Below are 24915 nucleotides of genomic sequence, written 5' to 3' on the forward strand. Positions count from 1 at the left end.
CCTAATGAGACTAAGGATGGTGTCCTGGGGTGTTTCCTCCCAGATCTAGACCAGGGCATCATTAAGCTCCTGAACAGACTGAGGTGCATCAGATGGTGGCATCAGATGGACCGAAATATAATGTCCCAGAAGTGTTCTATTGGATTTAGGTCAGGCGAGCATGGGGTCTATTCAATGGTATGAATTACTTCATCCTCCAGGAACTGGCTGGCTGCATACTCTCCCCACGTGAGGCCGGGCATTATCACACACCAGGAGGAACCCAGGACTCACTGCACAAGAGTAGGATCTTACAATGGGTCAAAGGATTTATTTTGGATACCTAATGGCAGTCAGGGTGCAATTAACTAGCCTATAGAGGTCTGTGCGTCCCTACATGAATATGCCTCCCCAGATCATCACTGACCTACCACCAAACCGGTCACGCTGAACCATTTTACAGGCAACATAATGTTCTCCACGGCTTCTTCAGACCCTTTCACGTCTGTCTCATGCGCGGGGGGAACCTGCTCACCTGTGAAAAGCACAAGGTGCCAGTGGTGGACCTGCCAATTTCAGCGGCAAATGCCAATCAACCTCCATGGTGCCGGGCAGTGAGCACAGGGCCCACTAGAGGATGTCGGACCCTCAGGCCACCCTCACGATGTCTGCTTCTGATTGTTTGGTCAGAGACATTCATGCCAGTGACCTGCTGGAAGTCATTTTGTAGGGCTCTGGCAGTGCTCATTCCTATTTGCACAAAGGAGCAGATACCGGTCTTACTGATGGGTTAAGGACCTTCTGCGGCCCTGTCCAGCTCTTCTAGAGTAGCTGTCTGTCTCCTGGAATCTCCTCCATGCTCTTGAGACTGTGGTGGGGGACACAGCAAACCATCTGGCAATGGCACGTATTGATGTGCCATCCTTTAGGAATTGGACTGCCTGTGCAACCTCTATAGGGTCCAGGTATCGTCTCATGCTACCAGTAGTGACACTGACCCTAGCCAAATGCAAAACTAGTGAAAAACTGTCAGAAAAGATGAATAAGGAAAAAAAAGTCTGTGGCCTCCACCGGTAAAACCATTTCTGTTTTGGAGGTTGTCTCATTGTTACCCATCTAGTGCTCCTTATGTTTTAACACCAAAGCAGCTGAAACTGATTAACAACCCCCTCTGCTACTTAACTGACCAGATCAATTTCCCAGGAGTTTCATTGACTTGATGCTATATTCTAGATAAAAAGTGTTCCTTTAAGTTTTTTTGAGCAGTATATATTGCATATATGCTGCATGTGTTGTGTTTTTCCTTCTTTTCCACCTAGTGAATCCTGCTACTAACATACTTCTTGTCCCAGGGTGACAGTGCTTGCTCACTGTACTGAATAAACATAGTTGTCACAGGACAGGAAGTGTGTTAGTACTATACTCCCCCTCTCCAGATTTCTATAACATAGGGAAGGAGGTGTTCTGTAGTCCACTGAGGTAAAGTGGGCAGGGTTTAATCATTGCTTCGGCAAACTGAACAGGGCACAAGGAAGCACTGGATTTCTGCCAGGGTCTATATATTTTTGTAACCTTTAGAACAGATAAAACAAAACAATACAAATGCAATATTTAACAGACTGAAAGGGGGCATTTTTATTGATATACAATTATGGACATTCATTATTTATAGAAGAGAAGTTTTAAATAGGGATTTCAAACCTTTTAAGCTACTGCATGTAGTAGGTTAAATATTTTAATTTCCCTTTCTTTTCTTTTTTCTTGTTAGGCGGTATATGAAGGACCAGAGTTGAATCATGCATTTGGTCTGTGCCACTACAGTAACTTTCTTTTCTGGACAGAATACAGAAGTGGCAGCATTTATAGGCTGGATCAAGTCACAAAAACTGTCACACTTCTAAGAAATGAAAGGCCACCAATCTTTGAAATCCGAATGTATGATGCACAGCAGCAGCAAGGTGAGTTGTATGTTTTAAAGCACATGTGTCAAACACAAGGCCCGGGGGCCGAATGCAGCCCTTCAGGCCATTTCATGTGGCCCTTGCACATCTCCTGCAGCTGCGGCAACCCCCTCATCTCTGTCCCCACCTTGTCTCAGCATTTGGTAGCAAAGAATAGGACAGAACTCCTAAAGATTCTGTGCAGCTGCAGCACCCCCTTGTTTTCGCATTGAGCAAACTCTAGCCCTCCTCTGGTCCTCCGCCAGACCCTGCACTTTCTGCCTCCCAGCTCCATCCACAGCTTCTTCCAGGCAGCAGCACACGGTAAAGGGGCTGTACTGTGATGTAAGGGAGGGTGGAGGACTTTTGACCTCTCATAGCGGGGGGGGGGGGGCTCTTGACATCTGATGTAAGGGGGCTATGGACATCTAGTCTTACAGATACAACCAGCCCTTTGTGGGCAACCATAATGCTGATGCGGCCCGCAATGGAATTGAGTTTGACATCCCTGTTTTAAAGCATCAAATACTTTTGGGTTGTTTTGTCAAACTCAGTGAGAGCTGTGGAGTTTTTTTGGTGTTTTTTTTCATTGTTTGTTATGACCAACAAACCAAAAAGATTATTCAGTTGCAATAGTATCAGTAAAGAACATTCACAGATATACGGAATATACATTCACAGATAATTTTAATACTTTATGAGTACATTCATTAGGTAAAGTGATACAAAAGAAACTGGCCCCACATATTTTGACAGTGGTTCCCCTTCTTATCCTGCGATGTAACATTTCCAGCTTAGTAACCTTCAGAAATTTTTCAACAGATCTGCTCTCAGAGCTTTCTTTGCAGCACACTTTGCTCCCATGTCATGCTCACAGATCATCCTTTGGAGCAGGCTGTGCTCTTGGAGGCTCAAAGAGATAAACAGTCAGCAATTCTGTATCATCCAGTTGCAGAAGTATTTATTGTTTACGGGGTAAATACAACATGAATACGCTTAAGTGTTTCCGCCTTAGTCCTATTGAGTCCTTAGTCCTATTGAGTGCTAGTGGTGACACCACCAGCCTGAGCACCAGTTTCTTAGCTTCTTCTTCACAGTATCCCGATGTAAATGATGCTCTTTTTTGTATATGTGCTCATGGAGGCTTTGATGATTCCAGGGTGTCCTGCAATAGAAACTGTTATATAAAGCAGTTTTTTTTATGTTTCAGCAGTGGACCTTTAATTCCAAAAATTACTTTATGGATGATATACAGTAGAAATGAAATTAGATTTATTTTTTTTAACTGGGAAAGAGTATGGATGGCGTTAGCCACTTTGCTACCACAGCCACTTTTGGTTTTTGCACACATTTTAAAATGCATACAATGTTGACGAGAACACACACACACTAGATTACCCACTTTTTTGGTTAAAATATAAAAGATGCAATGAGTAAATAGACGCCAAACATGTCAAGTCTTTTGTGCCCGCCAGTGAAACAGTGACAAACTTCAGTACTCAAAATTATTGATTAGTGGTGTTAAAAAGCCTTTGCAGGTTTTCCGTTTAGAGTTAAGCATGAGTGATGGCCTTATTATTTTATTTATGTACGTATTAGAAATATTGCTCTCCCTCCAATTTTGGTGATGATACCTCACATTGTTTTCATACGTAGGCACACCTGCCGCATGCATTTGTGTTGTGTGGAGGCAGGGGACATTAAAGAATTTTGTGGGTTTTTATTTTTAGGTTTCTTCATGTTTCAACCGGTTTTTTTTTTCAACACAAGATTTCTTTTTTTTTTTTTTGCTATTACAAGGGACTGTTGCCTAGGTTACGTGTAAATGTGCATACACCCTAGTCATTGTAGTGGTATGTACCTATACACATCTAGATCCCCCATGTTTTAGCATGCTACAATGACATGTTCTATTTGAGACATCAGTGGTCTACTAGGCCCTTGATGCCTCTCCTGCACTCCATTGCAGGTAGTGGAGCACAGATCATGCTCCATTAGCTGTTTCCCTGGCCACAGCAACTGGGTAGTGACAGCGCCGAAACCCAGAAGTAATGTAAATTGCTTCCATGTTCTTTTGTCACAGACCCCAGCATGGTGGGATAGCAGAGCCCAGAATACATGCCGTTGGTTGGTACCTTTTGCTTCCAACATTAGGCTTCACAAATTTAAACACATTCCTGGCTGCTACAGCTGGGAGTATATTTAAAATCTCATTCTACCAGCCACTGTTTATAAACGGCACTGGTGTAGACACGTTTAAGGAAGGCTTTCTTTTGGTGGTGTTGTCATTCTGGACTTGTTTAACTTTCTACATGTCAAAAGTAAAAAAAAAAAAAAAAAGTTTGACTGGCGCTAATTTAAAAGCAGTTAGTGGAACTGCAGATATAAAGTGCTAATTTTAAAATCGGAATATAATCTGATCTGTCAAGTCTATCATGACACTAACCTGTTTCTAGTGCAAAGCATGGTGATGTATTTTATCATTAAAATGAAGATGTTATTTTTTGTACATATATATTTTTTTCTTTCTTTTCCTACTTGCTTTACAAACTCTTGTGCAAGAAAATAAATACATTGTAATTTACTACTTTTCACAGCTACAACTGAGTACAATGTATCCGTCTTTTTTTTTTTTTTTTCTTTATTGTTTTTATTTTTTTAATTTAGAAAGTATCAAAACTGATAAACGTTTTATTGCTGTTTGGTGCTGAAAGTATATGCTGACAGCAGCTTTGTTACACAGATTAGGACCTCAGATGTCAGCTTGACAGGAGGTTACCCTGCAGCCATGCCAGTGGGCATTTGCCTTAGATGGAAGGTTTCTAGGACATACAAAGAATGTCCCATGTCTGTAACTGGTTAAAAGGCTTTTCCCCAGCACCTTACCACCCATCATACATTTAAATGTAAATCCCCAGCACCTTACCGCCCATTAAAAAATAAATAAAATCTATTTACTTCACTTATAATCCATACTTAAGCAGTCACTTTTTTTGTTTTTAGCAAAGTCATATTGCTTTCACCAGTTGAGACAATTCCAATGTAGAGTTCCCTAGCCTAGTGTACCATTTCCTATTTACCAAAAAACTACAGATAAAATCGGCAAAAAAGGGGTGTTTTGACAAAAGTGACCATTATATGTTGGATTTGTATGATTTTTTTGTTTCTCCATTATTCTAATGTCACTGTATTTTGTCTTTAAAGTGGGTTCTAATGCTTGTCGTGTAAACAATGGTGGCTGCAGCAGCCTGTGCTTGGCTATACCCGGAGGCAGGCAGTGTGCTTGTGCTGAAGACCAGATTCTCGATGAGGATGGTGTCACCTGTAAAGGTAAATATACATTCTGCTTTCTTTATTACCTTATAGTCATACATATTGTTTTTTGTGTCTTCTTGTAGCTCTCATTTTTTTGTTATGGGACAATATTGGGTCTGTTATTGGGTCACCCTATTTTGTTGCTACATTTTGCCTGTTTTTATCTTGCTTGAAACTAATACATAAAATTCTGTCATGTTAAAATTTTGTAAAAATGTAGACCCATTGAGGAAACAGAAAAAGAAAAATGATGTTTTTTATTTTCCCTCTATTAAAAATAATTACATTACATTTAGGATCATATGAAATTACTGTCAATATTTACAGCATGAAAGGATAAAGTCTTCTTTATAAGTTCGCTAAATCTGTCTGGAGATTACCAGTGCATTTTTACTTTTGTTAAAGCCTAACAAAAAGGAGTGGAGAAGTTGTGCAAGGAAGCTTGATAGAGAGACTGATAGATGGACAGACTTTAAACATATAAAATTATTACTTTACTTGAGAAAACTGGTGAAATATTGATTGTTTAACCATTTGATCCCCAGACCAATTATGACATTTCTCTCATACATGTACAAAAAGTGGTACTTTGCATTGTAACTGTACACCTCGAAAAATTTAGAATGTGCCTGCTTTAGCCCCCGTTCACACCAGTGAAGTTTTTAAATGGCGCTACTTCAGTACTATTTGCACTGCCGATTTCATTGCAACTTCATTTAACAGAAGTCTATGCAAGTCGCAATAAAATCGGTAAACCTTTTTCATAATTGCTGTGGCATGAGTTGCAACCATATGAATGATTTCATTGTTGGCAATGGGATGCAACTTGTCATGCGATTTGGAACTGTCAAATCGTATGACAAGTTTCACCGGTGTGAACGGGGGCTTAAAGGGATTGTAAAGGCAGATGTTTTTTTTTTTCCTAATGCATTCTATGTATGAGGATAGAAAAAAAACCTGTGTGCAGCAGCTCTCCTCAACCCCGCTAATACTTACCTGAGCTCATCTTTATCCAGCGATGTTGCAGGAGTTTCTCAGCTGCCCTGGACTCCCCTCCTCATTAGCTGAAACAGCAGCGCGGTGCGATTGGCTCCCGCTGCTTTCAGTCAGCCATTCAGGAGAGAGAGGGCCAGGGCGGGGTCGCTGCTCCGTGTCTGAATGGACACAGGGAGCTGTGACTTGGGGCGGGTGCCCCCACGGCAAGCTGCTTGCTCAGGGAGCACTGAACAGGAGGGAGGGGCCCAAAAAGCACAGAAGAACGAACCGAGAAGACACTTGTAATACTCCTGTAAAAACGCTCAAAAACATCAGTAAATTGTTTCGCTCAGGTGTGAATGCAGCCTTTTCATATATAAAAATATAAAACAAAACCACTTTTAAAACATTAACACACACTACTAATGCAATTATTTAGCTCCAGCCAATTTATTTTAAACATTTATCTGAAAAACATTAAGCAGTTTATACATTTACTTTACAGCAAAAGTGTAAAATATTATAGTGAATTATTAGAAGACATTTACAAAAAAAAAAAAATAGACTTCATAGAATTCCCTAATGTTTTTTAAGATCTCTTTAATTAGTATCTGCTTTGAATATCACATAGCAAGCTTTCCATTCATGTACTTTGTTCTGCTCCCAGCAAACCCATCATACATCCCTCCCCCTCAGTGCCAGCCTGGGGAGTTCGCATGTAAGAACAGCCGATGCATTCAGGAACGATGGAAGTGCGATGGAGACAATGACTGTCTGGATAATAGCGATGAAGCTCCAGATCTGTGTCGTAAGTGCCCTATTGCTTGTAGTAGAATTCTGAGAAGTAAATGGCTTCATTTTCCTCATTTAATTTTAATAATTAAAGACCTAATTCACCAAGAATGGATGGTTTGGTTTGATGTGGTTGTTGTCAAGTTTAGTCACATGCTGTATTTTTATTTTCCTATGGGGATTCTAGTTGAGGGAGATACTTCATCTCCACCATAGTTCCCAGTTTGCCACAACATGCATTACAAAGTCAAATGATAGTGTCCCAGTCCTCTGGATTCTCTAATGTAGAATAAATAATTGCCATTTTCATGCTCTGACAGTAACATTTGGGTTATACCACAGACATTCCAAGTTGCCAGATAATGTAACCAACCTGTTAAGACACTGGGAGGTTCCTGCAGGAAGGTCCAACTGGACCTTGCTGGAGGCCACAGTTTTGCTTTAAATGATTAATTGTGGGGGCCAGCAATCAATTCTTAAATAACAACTTGCTTACCGAACTATGTTTTAAAACCGTAGATTGCTGGCCATTGTATTCTGGAGTGCAACATAGTGCTCTGTTTATTTCTTGTGCACAGTGTGTGCACAATGTCTGTGATCACGCTTTCTTTAGACTGTGCAAATGACAGGCAAAATGCGCAGAGCTAATCAGACTGGCTCTGTGTCTTGTGATTGCTGCAATGGGTCAGTCCTAGTTCTTAGATTTCACATCCCTCCCTTTCTTCTCACAGCAAGGAAAGGGGTGGAAGGAGAATTTGATTAATGGCAGGATCCTAGGTTGGTACACAGTAGCAGATTCAAGTTGGGGGGGTTTATTAAATTTTTTTGGGGGGAATATTTTTTAACCCTTTCTCCTGTACATCTCATCTCTCTCCTCTCTTTGTATTGTCTGAATATTAATGCCTTCTGGACAGTAACCTCCTCATCTCAATCCGCCAACTTTATGTGATCTGTACATCTTCACCATCCCCTCCTCCTTCTGTATAATTACTAAGCTCTGTGTTTTAACCATCTCAACTCTAGCACATTTCTTCATTTCCAAAAATTGTGCCAAAAAATTTAGATCAACTTGGGGTGTCTACTTTCCCAAAAAATGTTATTTGGGGGTACTGTTCTAGTATTTTTATTTGATATGTTTTATTTTTTTCGTATACAAACTTTTATTGAAAGAAAACAAAAGATGGTGGTAGAAAGAGAATTGGTACATTAATATGACAAATAATGGTATCACGTAGAGTAAATAGAAATATAACCATCTTAAGTAATTTCAGGTTGTCTCCATTAAATATGGGAGTTTGATATCAAGATAACAACAAGGATATCAAAAATATAGTTCTTGGATATAGGTACAGAGCAGTATAGTTAGAGAGTTTCATAACACTAAGCGTTAGGTCAGATACCCGGAGTCAAATGAAAGGGTTTTAAATAGTTAGTCACCTGTACAGTAGTTAGAAAAAAAAGTAAGGGATGTGTTAAATACCATCAAAGGAAAGCTCTGTCTTTCAAAAACTATATACAATAACTCGGGTACAGTGTTGCATGAGTGATTCATTGTCAGTTAAAACTATCAAAACACTGAAAATGGATAAACACTAACCAAAACAATCTAATTGCAACACATTCGATTTTTCCAGCAAAGTAAAAAAAAAAAAAAAAAGAATTCCCATTGCTCATGGATCATTTGTTACTTTGCCATTGAAAATGATCAATTTACTGCACTTCACTGCATCCAAACCAGAGAGAGAGAGAGGTCAAAGCATGTCATATGTAGTCCTGAAGACAAGTGACACATATCACCATTTCCTTATCTCCTATCTTAGGTTAGAGATCTACCTGTACTGGACTGGAGCCATGTACAGTATCTATCACTTTTTGTAAGAAATATCAGGGATAATCCTAGATGATTGTTTTATATTCCTTGTAAATCTTCTACACATGTTCTTCTATGTGCTACATCTGTAAAGAAAGGCAGCTGGAGAAACTGGTAACACTTATGTAAATTTGCAAAGCATCACCTTATTGGCATTAGAACTTAACAGATAATTTGACTGCGGGAACAGCGATCTGTCTTTTACTGTGGGGCATTAGTACTCCTTTTTCTGGCAGTTTACAGACATTTTAAAGGCCTAATAACAACTGCAGTTCTGGCACTACTCAACATACACATTTTAACAATTAAACCCCATGCTTGATGAAGTTTCCTGGTTTTAGTATTGTGTATCTACGAAAGTTTGTACCTTTTTATGGTATTTCTCAGTTGTTTTAAACCCTTTTTGTACACTAGTTTTTGTTCTGAAGATGATCTTCTTTTTATTCTCCCATGCCTTGGTGAAGTACACATCTATAGTTTGATTATGTTCCCTTTGTTAGGTGGGCAATCTTTGTGAGCGCAATCCATGCCTCTGCACAGCTTTTCTCTTTGGATATGTTTTTTTGTGTAAGCTTTTATCGGTTGTGTACTTCTGTTTCTATAATAAGCAGTTAGTATTATCTTTCACAGAGCTGGTACACAATTCATATGTGTTTCCTTTGCTTAGACCAGCACACTTGCCCATCAGATCGATTCAAATGTGAGAACAACAGATGTATCCCCAGCCGGTGGCTTTGCGATGGTGACAATGACTGTGGAAATGGAGAGGATGAATCCAACTCTACATGCTCAGGTAAAATGTCTTTAGGTATTGAATAGCATTTGTTACTCTTATTATTTAACTGCCGACCAGCTTAACTTGCTCCTATACTCTTTGTTTGCGTGTCGATTTTTTTATTTTCCTGTAGATGACTCCCGCCTTCTTTTTCCACAGCCCGTACCTGTCCTCCAAATCAATTCTCTTGTGCTAGTGGCCGATGCATTCCTAATTCATGGACCTGTGACCTAGATGATGACTGTGGTGACCGCTCTGATGAGTCCTCTACCTGTGGTAAGTTGTTCTTATCATTCTATATGGACATGTAAAATGTTCATAATTCAACCCCAAGTACTTAGTGATGGCTTCCCTGGCCCTGGATTGTAATTCACAGCCAACTCTTATAACCATGTTTGGTTAAAGTGATTTTAAATATTTTTTTTTAATACCAAACAAATCATGCTGGTTCACACTAAAGCGGCACGACTTCAGGGGCGACCTGTGAAGTCGCGTGCACCGCGACTTCGGCGCGACTTGCACGGACTTCATATAATGAATGTCTATGCAAGTCGCTCCAATGTTGCCCCGAAGTAGTACAGGAACCTTTTTCTAAGACGGAGCGACTTGAGTCGCTCCTATTAGAATGGTTTCCGCAGCACACAATGGACCGCGACTTGTCAGGCTGACCAGTCGCCTGACAAGTCGCGGTAGTGTGAATGGAGTCTAACCTGAAATTTATTCTCAATAATGGTTCAGCGTTGCACCTGTGTAAATAATATAGCCTAAACCAAAAAAATCTTCACATTTAACCAATGTATAAATTCAATGTGTGATCAAACCATTTCATAAACAATCCAACTAAGATATGCAATAAAAAACAAACACACACACACACACACACACACACACACACACACACACACACACACACACACACACACACACACACACACACACACACACACACACACACACACACCAACCACTTTACCACCGGAGGATTTTGCTGTCTTACGTCCAGGCCACTTTTTGCGATTCGGCACTGTGCGACATTAACTGACAATTGCGCGGTCATGCAACGCCGTACCCAAACGAAATTTACGTCCTTTTTCCCCACAAACACACAAACAAAGCTTTCTTTTGGTGGTATTTGATCACCCCTGCGCTTTTTATTTTTTGCAATATTAATAAAAAAATGTGAAAATTTTGAAAAAATAATATTTTTCTACTGTGACAGTTAAAAAATATCCAATATATTCAATTTTTGTCATATATTTAGGCCAAAATGTATTTAGCTACATGTCTTTGACAAAAAAATTGTCAATGAGCGTATTTTTAACCGCTTTAAGACCGGAAGATTTTACCCCCTTCCTGACCAGGCCATGTTTTGTGATTCGGCACTGCGTTACTTTAACGGACAATTGCGTGTTCGTGCGATGCTGTACCCAAATTAAATGTATGTCCTTTTTTTCCCCCACAAATGGAGCTTTCTTTTGGTGGTATTTGATCACCTGTGCGATTTTTACTTTTTGTGCTATATACAAAAAAAGAGCGACAATTTTGAAAAATGACAATATTTTTCACATTTTTTTTATGTGAAATTCCCCCCAAAAATTTAAAAATCAAAATTTTTTAACTTTTTTTTGCCAATTTGTTTTCTGCTACATATTTTTGGTAAAAAAAAATCACAATAAGCGCATTTTGATTGGTTTGCGCAAAAGTTATCGCAGCTACTATCTACGGGAAATTTATGTTATTTTTTTCTGTTTTTTTTTAACTAGTAATGGCGGCGATCTGGCGGCGATCAGCAATTTTTTTTTTTTGCGGGGACTGCGACATTGCGGCGGACAGATCGGACCCTTGACTGACATTTTTGACACTTTTGGGGGTACCAGTGACATTACTACAGTAATCAGTGCTATAAATATGCACTGTTACTGTAAAAATTACACTAGCAGGGAAGGGGTTAATTTTTATTGGTGATCAAGGGGTTAATGTATGCCTGGTGCTTACTGACGTGTGTGGGGGGAGGGGATTGTGTGACACAGGCACAGATCGCAGGTTCAGCTATGCTGAATCCTGTAATCTGTCCCTGTCTGTCAAATAGAAGATCTGCCCGCTTTATTTACACAAGCGGGCTCATCTCCACACTCGATCCCTGACGATCGGGGAAGAGCAGCGGTGATCACCGCCGCTCCTCCCCTGGCCCGACTCCCGCTGTAATTGAATACAGCGGGAGCGAGCCTCCGGCAGCGCGCGCGCCGCCCACAAGGAGAGGAGTTCAGCGACGTAGGTCTACGTCGCTGGACGGAATCGAGCCACTTTGCCGCAGTAGCACCCATGTGAGCGGTCTGCAAGTGGTTAAAGAGAAAGTAAACTTCCTTTTCTGACTTTTACATAGAGGTAAGCTTAAAATAAGACTTATAGGTAGTGTAAAAATCTCCTAAACATGCAACTTTTAGGAGATCTTTACATGAAGCCAGTGACATCACTGGCGCATGTGCTCTGAAGGAACGGCCACCAGTGCCATTCCGTCCGAGCCCTGTGCCGTAAACGGCGATGACGTCATCGTGGCTCCAGCCAGTCACAGAGCCGGAGCCCGCGACCCCGAATGCAAGATGGGGTGAAGATGAAAAGCGGCTGCATCGCTGACATCGTGGCGCTGGAACAGCTTTGTTTTAAGGTAAGTTTCATATAATGCGCTTGTATGCGATGCATACTAGCACGTTATGACTTTACCTTGCAGGGGAAAAAAAAAAGGCCAGCGTTTATACAACCGCTTTACACCCTGTGTATCCACCACCAATGGCTGCTCACCTGATCTTTTGAACCATAGATAATAGGTCTAAATCACTTGTCCCTTTTAAGGATAATATCTTGGTTGTGCTTTCATCTTCTTCCTATGCCATATTCACTGGATGACACTCAGTTTTATCATGCTGGGAAGTTCAGAAAAAATACATGGACCATCATAGCGCTTTCCATAAACCAACTATATTTATTGAAAACACGTATACAGTAAAACTCACGTTTTTAGATGCACTTGAACTGGTGCCCAACAGACAATGGCATGTACATGACACTGCTAAGTGACACCTCCTCTGAAGGCTGCAGCTTGTAGATACTCTAGGACTGTTCCCTTTTAGTGATGCTGTGACAGATACACAAAGATCTTACGTCGCCGGCTCTGCCCCTTATGCATTACGCCACGAAAAGGGCTTCTTCAGAGGAAAAATCCATATGTTTACACAAAGGTGCAGCACTAAATCATTATTGATTGTAAATTTCTGATATTGGGGAGTGAGTAGTGCTCTTTTGGATTTTAGCAGCAGCACTTTATTAGTTTATGTATTATTTTATATAGGTGTGTGAGGGTTTTTTTTTTTTTTTCTGTAAATCATAATTACCTGCTCTGTGCAATGATTTTACACAGAGCATCCCTGATCCTCTTCGGTCCTTTGGGCTCCTCTAATTCTCTGACCTCGAGCTGTGCTGTGTGTGTCCATCGACACACACAGTGCAGCTGGGCCCGGCCCCCTGCTCCCTCATCACTGGATTTGATTGACAGCAGCAGGAAGCTAAGAGCTAGATTGAGATTGGGCTCAGGTAAGTATACAGGGGGGAGCTGACAATAGAAGGTTTTTTTACTCTAATGCAGGGAATTCATTAAAGTAAAAAACATTTAGCCTTTACAATCACTTTACATGTTATACCCTATGCCATTTATTATGGCTATTTAACCACTTCCAGCCCAAGCGAATTCTGGCACTCCTCTCCTACATGTAAAAAACATCAAAAAGAAAATTACTCAGAACCCCAAAAGGTTATATATGTTTTTTAGCAGAACAGATTATAGCAAGAATAACATTTTATGTCACACAGTATTTTCGCAGCAATTTTTCAAACACGATTATTTTGGAAAAAAAGAAAAAACTTTCATGAATTTAAATAAAAAGAAACTCTAAAGCTAACCTTTTTTTTTTTTTGTATAATGTGAAAGATGATGTTACGCTGAGTAAAAAAATACCCAATATGTATGTCATGCTTAAAAATTGCGCACACTCATGGAATGGCGCCAAACTTCGGTACTTAAAAATCTCTATAGGCTACGCTTTAAACATTTTTACAGGTTACCTGTTTAGAGTTATGGAGGAAGTCTTGTGGTAGAATTATTGTTCTTGCTCTAATGTACACTGCAATACCTCACAAGTTTGATCTGAACGGCATTTACATATGTGGGCGCAACTTACATATGCGTTTGCTTCTGCATGCGAGCACATGGAGGGATGGGAGCACATAGGAGCACTTTACATTAGCACTTTACATTTTTTTTATTATTGTTTTTTTCTTAATTTTTTTTTTTATAACTTTTTTATTCCTATTCCAAGGAATGTAAACATTCCTTGTAATAGCAATAGGGCATAACAGGTCTTCTTTACAGAGAGATCTGCGGTCTAAAAGACCCCAAAACTCTCCTCTAGGAGGGAAAGCCTGGAATAAAAAAATAAAAGCATCTCAGCCTTTCCAGCTAAAAACACAGCAGTGTTTACATCTTCCGGTGCCTGTAGTGACTTCATAACATCACTCCTGGCCTCCTAAGGTCATAGAGATGGCCAGGAACAATCTGTGCCTCGTCAGCCTTTATGGTAAACTACTGCTGTCTGCTGATTCATTCTCTGGATTGCACAGGCAAGCCCATAGAAGCGGCGGGAGGGGGGCGGGGACATCCCGTCTGTCCCGCTGCTTGTAAAAACAATGGAGTGGCTGAACAGCCGCTATGATTGTTTTTACTTTGGAGGAATTCGTCGGCAGAAAAGAATTATATCTGAATGATGGCAACATTCAAATATCTTTACTCAAAGTTCAGAACTATTGGAATGTGTCTAAACAGATTATAATTCATTATTATCAGCAACTAAGTTTGAATTTGCAAGTCCTTTCCTTGTATGTTTGGACTTTAGGCTGCCCAAAAGGACACATTAGGCACAGCAAAATTATTAGTTTATTAGGACAACTAAGAGAATAGTTTTTATTGAGGTTTAAAGTATAGAATGTTGCTATACATGAAGTGCATTTTGGAATTAGAAACTGTTTGACATTTTTATTATTCATTGTTTATTAACTCAAAGTAATACTAAAGATTTTTTTTAATAAAAAAGAGGTTATATTTACTTGCTCTATGTAACGATATTGCAAAGAAAGGTTCCTTTCCTAGTTTTTTGGCAGTTCCCTCTGGTGCTTTCTGATGCTCCTTTAGCTAGCCAGGTACTAAGGAGACACCTGTGCGCGCATACTCCCAAGCCGGGCTATGTGTGTTCATGGACACACACAGCACCTGTAATCCACAACCCTCCTTTTCTTAAAGTTTGACATGTGGCAGCAGGAGTCTATGACTCCACTGCCATCAGTTTCTGCTGTTACAGATGAAAGTGAGGGGAATCATGCTGGAGAAGTGACATATAGCCAGGTAAGTGTTTAGTGTCAGGTAAGTGTAGGACAGGGAGTGGGGCATTTTTTATCCTTACTGCAGTGAATGCATTAAGGTAAATAAAAAGTGTTTAGATTTTTGAACCACATTACTCCTTAAAGATTTATAAACCTATTCAGAATTCCAGAATGTCCAATGTTCTTTATGGACTTGTATAGACAATTGTGGATTACTTATAATCTATTAGAGTAAATTTGTGGTTTTTAATTGCCCCTCTTCGCATACGGAGTTTGCAGTGATATCTATGTATGTAAACATTTTTGCTGTTGCTTACATAATATAATCTGGTGCACAACAATTTTATGAACCTATGACATTTACAACAATTATTTAATGCATTTTCTATAAAATATAGAAGCATTTCAGTACATGTAAAATATACAAGCATTTCTGGTAAACATAAGTATTTCTGTATTTTTTTGTTGTTATATGAGAATGAGGATCACTCAAATTAAAATGTGAAAATATGAGAACGAACTTCATAATATAGGGAGTATTTGTCTTCATAAATTGTCAGAATGCTTTGGTAATAGGTGTTTTAGGGCTTCGCCTTTTAGGCTCCGTTGAAAACACATTGGATAGTTGGCTTTCTTGGTAGACAGAGCATGAACACCCTTTTTTGTCCTTCATAAAACCTTCCCTGGACTGTCTATATGCAGTGTTTTAATCCCAGTCAGGCTTTGAATGTGTGAGTATTGGGAGGGAAGGGGTGCTAGCATAGATGGCAATTAGCATCACTGTGCCTAGCAGACCACCAGTTCGGCACCCTTTTCAGAGCAAGCAGATCTAGTTTCCGGGATAGGGTTATATCTAGCTGTACATGGCTCTGCTTGCCTCTTTGTAATACTAAGTGCTCAAGGGAGACTTTTGTAATGCTAATGTATTTTTTGTTTAACATTTGTGTTATTTTTTATCCCCTGAAATGGGCCTCTTTGAAAGTTTACGAGAATCAGTTTGGCTCACAGTTGAGTTGGACGCCCTGACAGTCTCCTACAGGCGTAGTTCATTATTCACAGTAGAAAATAGATACTGCATTAGTTATTGTTCATTTTTTCATGTTTCGGAACCATCCATTCATCTTGACTGAGCTGCTAAACGGGATTAAAACTGGGAAAGATTTATCAGTGATCCTGAGCACTGGTGAAAGCACTGTGTTTTTGTGTTGAATTCAGCTTAATAAATGCCTATCTTAAGAGCTTTCTACTTCATACCCAATCAGTAATTAGGCATATACAGTGGTCTAATACCATAGATTAGGTATTGACAGCCAGCAAAGCTACAAGTTCCAACTGGGCTGGAAAAGCATGCTTACCAGCATGTCTCACCTGTCCTTTAGTGTATGTATAGTTATAATATATATATATGTGTGTGTGTGTGTATATTATTATTATTATTTTTTTAATACAATTTCTTGAATTGGGTCTCCCTGATTTGCCCAGGGCTGGTGCAGATTTTTGAGTTAGGGGTGGTAAGGAACTTTAAACCTGAAATCCAGGAAATATTTAGGTAGGCAAAAACTCCCAATTCATTAAAAAAATCGATTTTAATTTTTTATTTTTTTATAGGCCGCTATTGTACGTACCAGGATTTGACTTATCAGCCTTTGGCTGTCTCTGTGCAGCAGGGCTCAAACTGGGGGACAAATGTGTCAAAGGGATGCATGTAGTTGTGTTAAAATACTTCTGTGCTAACAAAGGATATGCTCGTAGGAGGACAGAGTAGAGTGGCAGAAATATTGGCTCATCAGTCTGCTGCTGCTGCTTCTTCAATGACCATTCACTAACAGTGACAAGACCTAGCTCTATTACTAAATCCAAGAACAAGGATAAAATATATTGCAGCCAACTAGCCCTTAGATGTAGTAGTGGCTCTTTTTTCTTGTGTTTTTTTTTTTTAACCTTTATTTTCACCTGGTTTATTTAAACATGAACTGCAGTAGAGAAAAGCCAGGTCTAAAGTGTAAAAGATTTAGGCATGAATGTTAGAAATACATAATTCATAGAAGAAATATAAATCCTTTGGGATGTAAAAAGGATCCCATATTCTGTGGGGAAAATAATTTTTTGATCCCCTGCAGATTTTGTAAGTTTTCCCACTTACATAGAAAGGAAGGGCCCTTAATTTTTATCATAGGTGTATTTTAAATGATAGAGACAGAATATCAACAAAAAAATCCAGAAACCACACATGATACAAATGTTATAAATTGAGTTGCAGTTCAGTGAGCAAAATAAGTATTTGATCCTCAAGCAATACATGACTTGGTGGAGAAACCCTTGTTTGCAAGCACAGAGGTAAGACATTTCTTGCAGTTTGTGACCAGGTTTGCACACATCTCGGGAGGGATTTTGGTCCACTCTTTTTTTTTTTTTTTTTTTTTTTTTTCACAGATCTCTACATTTTTAAGGCTTCTTGGCTGTTGCTTGGCGACTCAAAGTTTTATCTCCCTCCATAAATTTTCTATAGGATTAAGGTCTGGAGACTGGCTAGGCCACTCCATGACCTTAATGTGCTTCTTCTTGAGCCACTTCTTTGTTGCCTTGGTGGTATGTTTTGGGACATTGTCATGCTGAAAGACCCATCCATGATCCATCTTCAGTGTTCTGGCTAAGGGAAGAAGGTTCTCATCCAAGATTTTACAATACGTGGCCCCGTCCATTGGCCCCTCAATGCGGCAAAGTCGGTCTGTACCTTAAGCAGAGAAACCGCTCCAAAGCATAATGTTTCCACCTCCATGCTTGACTGTAGGGATGGTGTTCTTAGGGTCATAGTCAGCATTTTTCTTCCTGCAAACACGGCAAGTCCCCCCTCCTCAAGAAGGCACATGTACAGTCATGCCAATGGACATCTAAATAATTCAGAGAAGGATTGGGAGAAAGTGCTGTGATCAGATTAAACCAAAATTAGGCTCTTTGGCAATAAAGGGTAACTTCACTTTCATGGGGGAAAAAATTGCAAATAAAGAAAAAAACAATATAGCATATACAATTGCGACATAAGTCATATTGTAATTGAATGTTATAAAAAATGATTATTCCTTTTCAATCTGCAGCTGTTGTAATTTTCTGAAAATGTAATGCAATATGGCTACCTGGAGTTGTTCTGTACACAGAATGTGTACTTACCACACCCCAATAACATAATTTCCTACTTATGTGATTGGCTCACCAATATTCCCAGAAGTCTACCTAAGATACAAGTCAGATTTCTGGCATCCCCTGCAAAAAAAATGTAATTTTCAGTGAGATACTTGCAATAAAAACAGGTCTAAAGGGATGCAGGCCCAGCAGCTTTCCTCATTAGTGCTCTGCAGTTTCCACAGCTGATAGATAATTATGAAACCACTCCCATTTGACCCACTCAGCACAGAGGCACAAACAATGATTTCTTCAGAATAACTAAAGGTAGAAATCTGCAGCAAGGTTTGTTACAATCCTTGTAATGTACATAGATCACCCAGAGGGGAATGTTTTTTTCTCAACAAAAGTGGAGTTACGCTTTAACTCGTCTCGCTGTGTTTGGATGAGGAAAAATGCTGACAATGACCCTAAGAACACCGTCCCTACAGCCAAGCATCGGGGTGGAAACATGATGCTTTGGGGCTGTTTCTCTGCTAAAGGTACAGGCTGACTTTGAGAAGGGTTTAGTGATCAGAGATGTTAAGCCTGTTAGAGCTAAAGCTGGCATTACATTAAGATCTGCTAAATTTAGCTTAAAGAGTACAAAAATAAAATATGTAAAAAGTTTTGAAAAAGAAGATTCTATAGCTATGACATTATGTGTTCAATTTAGTTGCGTTCAAGACATTTTCTGCCTTGTAGTTATGATTTTGCTAATTGTCAAATATGTTTAAGTGTTGCAAAATATTACATTTTGCTCACTGTATTTGGTTAATGCATCTGATATTATGCAGTGTATGCATTTCTTTTTTTTTTTTTTTTTTTCCCCCGAAGCATTATTCTTTTTACTCCACATTACCATGCAGACCAAAATGTTCCAGATACAAAAGTGACAGTGACCAGGTTTATGACAAACTGTATGACTGCCAAGCTTGTGGGTCACTTTTTCACATTTTTAAAAAATGATTCTTCAAAGAAAAACAAAAAACACTGCATCTGCTAAAACGACCCTGCTGTTACTAGTTATTCCCAGCCCTATCACTTTTACTGATCAAAATGTGTATTTTCACAGCAATGTACCTTTTAGAGCCGGTTCACACTACTTGGGACACGACTTGTTTGCCCTCAAGTCGCCCCAAGTCTCTTGTCATCACAAATTCAATGTAAATGAATGAGAGCCGTCTTAATATGCACTACTGAAGTCGCTCCAACTTCAGAAAAGGTTCCTGTACTACTTCAAGGCGACCTCTATCCGACTTGTGCACATAGACTTCAATGGGAGTCGCTCCTAAGTCGGATCCTTATCTATTTTCAAGCGACTTGTTATCAGACTTTCCAGGAAGAAGAAAAAGATTAGCCAGGTATTCCCCACAGACAAAGTCGCCTATCATTTAAGTCTCTTCAAAGTAGTGCACAAGTCCTCTTCCAAGTCCTCTTCCAAGTCCTCTTCCAAGTCTCTCTTCCAAGTCTCTCTTCCAAGTCTCTCTTCCAAGTCTCTCTTCCAAGTCTCTCTTCCAAGTCTCTCTTCCAAGTCTCTCTTCCAAGTCTCTCTTCCAAGTCTCGCTAATAAGTCGCTCCTTCATGGGGCGACTTTCTGGTCGCGGTAGTGTGAACCGGCTCTTAGGCATGATACTTCCAAAAAACAATAAACACAGCATCACTGGAAGAACCAAGCTTAATGTCTATCTGTGGTCACCTGTCATAAGAGAAAATTGAAGTTTGCTCTTGCTAGCTTTCTTCTAGTTGCCTGGCTTTAATACATTTGGATTGCATTTTTGGAATATATGAGAAGAAAATGAAAGTCTAAGCCTTCTTTCACACGGGCGCTTCGTTTTTGTCGTCCGTTCAGTCACTTTTTTTTTTTTTACGGACATGGATGACACTTGTGTCATCCGGTCCGTATGTCCGCATATCATCCCATCCGTTTGCGGATGATTTACGGACATAATGTATGTCTATGGGATTGCGGATGACACCGCTGACATCCGATTTTGCGTCCTTTCCGCTTTTTAAACGGAAGAAAAATAGGGTTCTGTTCCGTTCCAAAAAATGGAACAGAACTGAAAGGACGCAAATCGGATGTCAGCGGGTGGTCATCCGCTGACATCCGCAATCCTATTGACATGCATTATGTCCGTATATCACCCGCAAACGGATGGGGGGATATACGGACATGCGGAACGCCCGTGTGAAAGAGGCCTAAGAAAAGTCAAAATTCCTATGCAAGTCTGTAGTCCATACATCCAGGAGGTTACCTGCACTGGTAGAAGGTGGTAGCGTCAAACAAATAATTTCCATCTCTTTTTTGTCCCTCTCTTTGTATAGGTATCTGCACCTCTACCAAAATTGTTTACATTTTGATTTGACCTTCTCTACTTCCACTTATAAAAATCTGTGAATTTAGACTTAAATGTCTAATTGGTGACAAAGTCGTATAAGGACAGTAAATTAATCACCAAATTTTAATAAAACTAATTTAGGCTGACCGAAAAAAATCACAAAAGGGGCCACTGATGGCAATTAAAAAAAACATATAAAAATAGTAACTCCTACCCTAATCCAAAAACTACAAATATAAAAGTTTAACGTGTCTCAATGAGCACTTATGAGTGGATTATTGGTTTAGATCCAAAATGATGTATAGTACATATCAAAGTTTTATCTAGCTCTGATTTTTCCAGCAGGTCTGATGGAAATTTGCTACAATATTATACAAAATATACAATATTTTCAGCTTGTTTTTTGTTTTTTCATTAATGGGAGTATTTGTTTCTTTACAGCTTACCCTACCTGCTTCCCTCTTACTCAGTTCACCTGTAACAGTGGCCGATGCATTAACATAAACTGGCGCTGTGATAACGGTAAGTGGAACGGTTCTGTTTGTCCTTAAGCTTTTCACATCATCTCTCGTCATTTAGAAGGGCTCGTGTCTGTCATGTCATTCTGATGTTAAGATCTGTTTTCCTAATTTTGGCCTTCATACAATGTGACTGAAAGTGATGTGCAAAATTACCCACAGCAAGCAGTCCGATATCATTCATTTTTCTGACTGATGAAAAGTGAAGTCTTTTATGTCATATACCACCTTAGGATAAGAGCAGACTTCCCACGACTACCTGCCGTGCAGGCCAATTCTACCCAAAGATAAATGTTAACTTTTATGTGACGTTCATGGGTAGGAAGACAATCATGTTTTATTTTTTTTACATCTCGGCAGACTTAAGTCCCCACATACTACTGCTTTGCATAATCATCCCTTGTTTGCTATTGTCAGTATTAGTCTTACCCATACTTTTTTTGGGGAATACATTTTACTTTAACCAGCTGAAACTTTAGAGAGGATTCCTTGATGTGAACTTTGAAACCTACCAAGATACCTGCAATTGATGCAGTTGCTGATACAAGCTTTTAAAGGGTCAGTAAACCCAAAATATTGTTTTTGATAGATACAGTTTAATTTATTTTCCCAATTCTTTTACTAATCCAATGGTGAGAACCTTCCATGCGTATCCAGATTGGCTCACATGCTACAAGAATTATTTAAAGGAACTTGTGTTTGTGTTAGATTTCTCATTTATGCTGTGTTCTGTAGAGTGCAGCGGGGGCAGAGAAGTGGTTGGGGTAGGTCTCATCAACAGGATCTCATAAGACCAAAGTTGCTGGTGCATAAATGATATTGTCCACATTTTCTACAAGCTGTCTTGTCAGTGTGTTTCATCTGACCATGTATATGGCTTCTAAATAAAGACATTGCACATCTTAGGGTATTGTGTCTTCACCCTTCAGTCTGGCTCTTATACTTCACCAGTGCTTAACAATGCCTTACTGTAAAACATTGGGTCTTGTTAAAAAAAAAAAAAATGCAAGACATCATATTGATTGACCATAGGCCACGTTCCGCTATATATTCTATTGTATATATTTTTTTGTAAGGTATATATATTTCTAACACTCTAATTATCTAGTCATTTTAGAGAAAAAAAAGTCCAGGCTAGTAGCCATGGTGACAGATTGACCTTGTTTTTTAATGCTATTTTAGGTTTTCCATATGCCCCTAATCAACTATGAGCATGTTTTAATAAACACAAGATATTGCTTTACAAGACCGATCTGCTTAAATATGCCTATACATATGGTCTGTGTTAAATGTGCTTTCATATGATAAAATGTTGACAAAATCTAGCATGTATATGTAGAAATTTTTTATGTTCTTATTTCACTGTCTCTCTCATCATAATGCTTCTTTCCATTATTTATATTCTTTGTCACATAACCTGCATTTAAAAGATTTATAACCATGTGTCAACTTTACAGTGTATTTTCTTTGTAATCGTATTTGTATGTTCTCTTCTGTTCTATGTCTTCAATGTCTTGAATGTCTTGTCTTTGGTTGGTTTCTCTTTGTTGCAGAAAAGGATTGTGGGGATGGCTCTGACGAAATGAACTGTCCAATGTCTCCCGGTTAGTGCATAGGTCAACATGCACCATACAACCAGCTAGGGATAGCAGCAGTTGTTTAGGATCTAGAGTAGATAAGGCAAATAAAAAGCTTTTTGGGTAGGGCTGTCAGCTGTAACTGGGCAATATGTTTCTAATTTTAATAAATTGATTTAGCAAAATTACTTGATAGGTCTGCCATTCCAGGAATCCAGAATAGACAATGTTTGTGCTCAGTTGGCAGTTGGTCACCAGTCTTGTTTTGTTGCTGATGAACATGCACCTTCCTTATACGTATATATGATAGTCTTATACATTTAGGGCCCAGGCTGTTTGAGCTATGTTTATCATACAGCTTTTACGTTGTGTGCCCTTTGATGATGCCTTAAATCCATTGATGTTGTGTTGTTCTTCACATACACAAGCAGCTCTATATGCCAACAATCCATTCTTCTGCATTTCTGTCTAAGGCTCTAGGGTAACCTTAAAACTCCATGGTCTACCAACTTGAATTCATTGCTGTTTCTCCAAGCTGGTTTTACATTCAAGCAAAAGGCTTCTTATAGCATACTAAAAGATTGCTTCAGCAGACACTGCAGATTTATGCTGCTTATAAACACTAATACTTAGAGCCTAATTTTCTAGGGGGAGACAAGGCAGAGGTCATCCCGAGTCTAAATTTACTAAAATGTAAAGTGATGCGTAACAGTTCTTTTTCACATATTTTGATGTTTGAATTGGACATAGGCTCATTTTTCCTTCATTTACTCTTCAGTGTGTCAAGTTCATGAGCTGCACTTCACAATTCAGTTTATTGTAATTGCTGAGAAACGCTGCCTAGTGCCTTGCGTCAAGCTTGCTAACCATTCTAGATAGGTAGCTGTTTGAACCTGTAAATTACTTTGTGCTTCAATGCCCATCCAGGCAGTTATGGCATATTCATACAGCAATCCCAGTTTTTGTTTTTACTGTAACAAGGCCGGCTTTAGTAATTCTGTTGGGCACTTCTTGCCATGGAAACTTCTGAGAAAAAAAAGATGCCAGCATGTGATTTAGCATGCATTTCTTAAATATCTGTTTTTTGGGAAAGCTGGCCTTTATTTTTTTAATTTGTTCTGATTACAGGTAATTTTATTTTCTACAGTCATATGGCTGTTGCAGTTATTATGTAATGCATCTAGTGACCTGTTTTAGTAATTAGTTTGATTAGTTTTAGTATTAGTTTGAACTACAAAGAATAATTAGAATTATTGAGAGAAAATCAGTCATTGTTGGTGGTGGGGAATAGCTTAGAGAAGGAAATGGCTTATTCAGTAGTCTGCTTGTCATAAATCCAGAGGAAAAGATAGCTTGATATAAAATAGCTTGTAATTAAGGCCTGCTCATGCATAAAATGAGATATCTTCCCATCTGATATGGTGCATGTAGTGATCTATGCAATCTCTGTGTTCACTTTTCACTCTGTGTCTGTAGATGGTAGAGCTTGCTATATCTCTGCCTCTTTCTACTCCTGCTGAGACGGGATGGTGGTTGTGAGCCAGGGACTAACTCTCTACTGACACCCAATTCTAAGCCTTCGTGTCAGTTAACCAATCATCCTCTCACATCCTATGAACCTTGATATTTGTACTGCCTTGCACTTCCTCTTGCCACCTTCTTGTCACTTTTACAAAGCAAGTTGCTTTATCTATGTAACCTTTTGCTGTACTTTTCAACCTTTTTTAATTTTTTTTTGTGTTTTTATGTTTCTCAGAGTTTTTTTAGTCTTTGGAAATCTAATTATATTTGTATCCTTATATTGGCATGATAGAGCTATGGGAGCTGTCATGGCATAAGTTTTCTAGAACTTTCTTGCACAATGTGGTTCACTCTCCTGCATGCATGCGTGTTCTAGGTCCTTTGTTTATAGATGTGTAAATTACCTATGACAGCACTTATCTTTCTTTTATGACAAGCTCCCATCAGTGATCTATGAAATACCCATTCTCTTGCTTACTAATGGAATTTTTGGAGTCTGCCCACTGGTACCTCTTCTCTTTGGGGCTGTTTTGTAGACTGCTAAGAATTCCAAATGGAAGACAATGTGCAGGAACTCAGAGCAATGAAGCAGCAAAGAGAAGTCCTCCTCTTAGACTCCTATATCTTCCATATTATAATAGAGAGATTTTCTAATGATATTGTCTGACTACACCTTCCCACAAGGTTAAAAACAGTTGTATTTCCGATTTATCTATTTATTATAC

General features: G+C 39.1%; 1 protein-coding gene across 2 annotated transcripts in view; it reads left to right on the plus strand.

Annotated features, from left to right (window-relative positions):
* LRP1 (LDL receptor related protein 1) overlaps nt 1–24915 on the plus strand; it is a 555292-nt gene that overhangs the window by 294398 nt on the left and 235979 nt on the right. For both annotated transcript variants that reach the window (XM_082246010.1, XM_082246011.1), the window contains exons 14-19: nt 1748–1937; nt 5124–5249; nt 6877–7017; nt 9539–9664; nt 9806–9922; nt 21016–21096. In XM_082246010.1, the coding sequence (XP_082102136.1) occupies nt 1748–1937; nt 5124–5249; nt 6877–7017; nt 9539–9664; nt 9806–9922; nt 21016–21096 (781 nt within the window). The remainder of the gene's footprint in view (nt 1–1747; nt 1938–5123; nt 5250–6876; nt 7018–9538; nt 9665–9805; nt 9923–21015; nt 21097–24915) is intronic.

Source organism: Pelophylax lessonae, assembly GCF_965119305.1.
Source record: "Pelophylax lessonae genome assembly, chromosome: 2".
Taxonomy (NCBI): domain Eukaryota; kingdom Metazoa; phylum Chordata; class Amphibia; order Anura; family Ranidae; genus Pelophylax; species Pelophylax lessonae.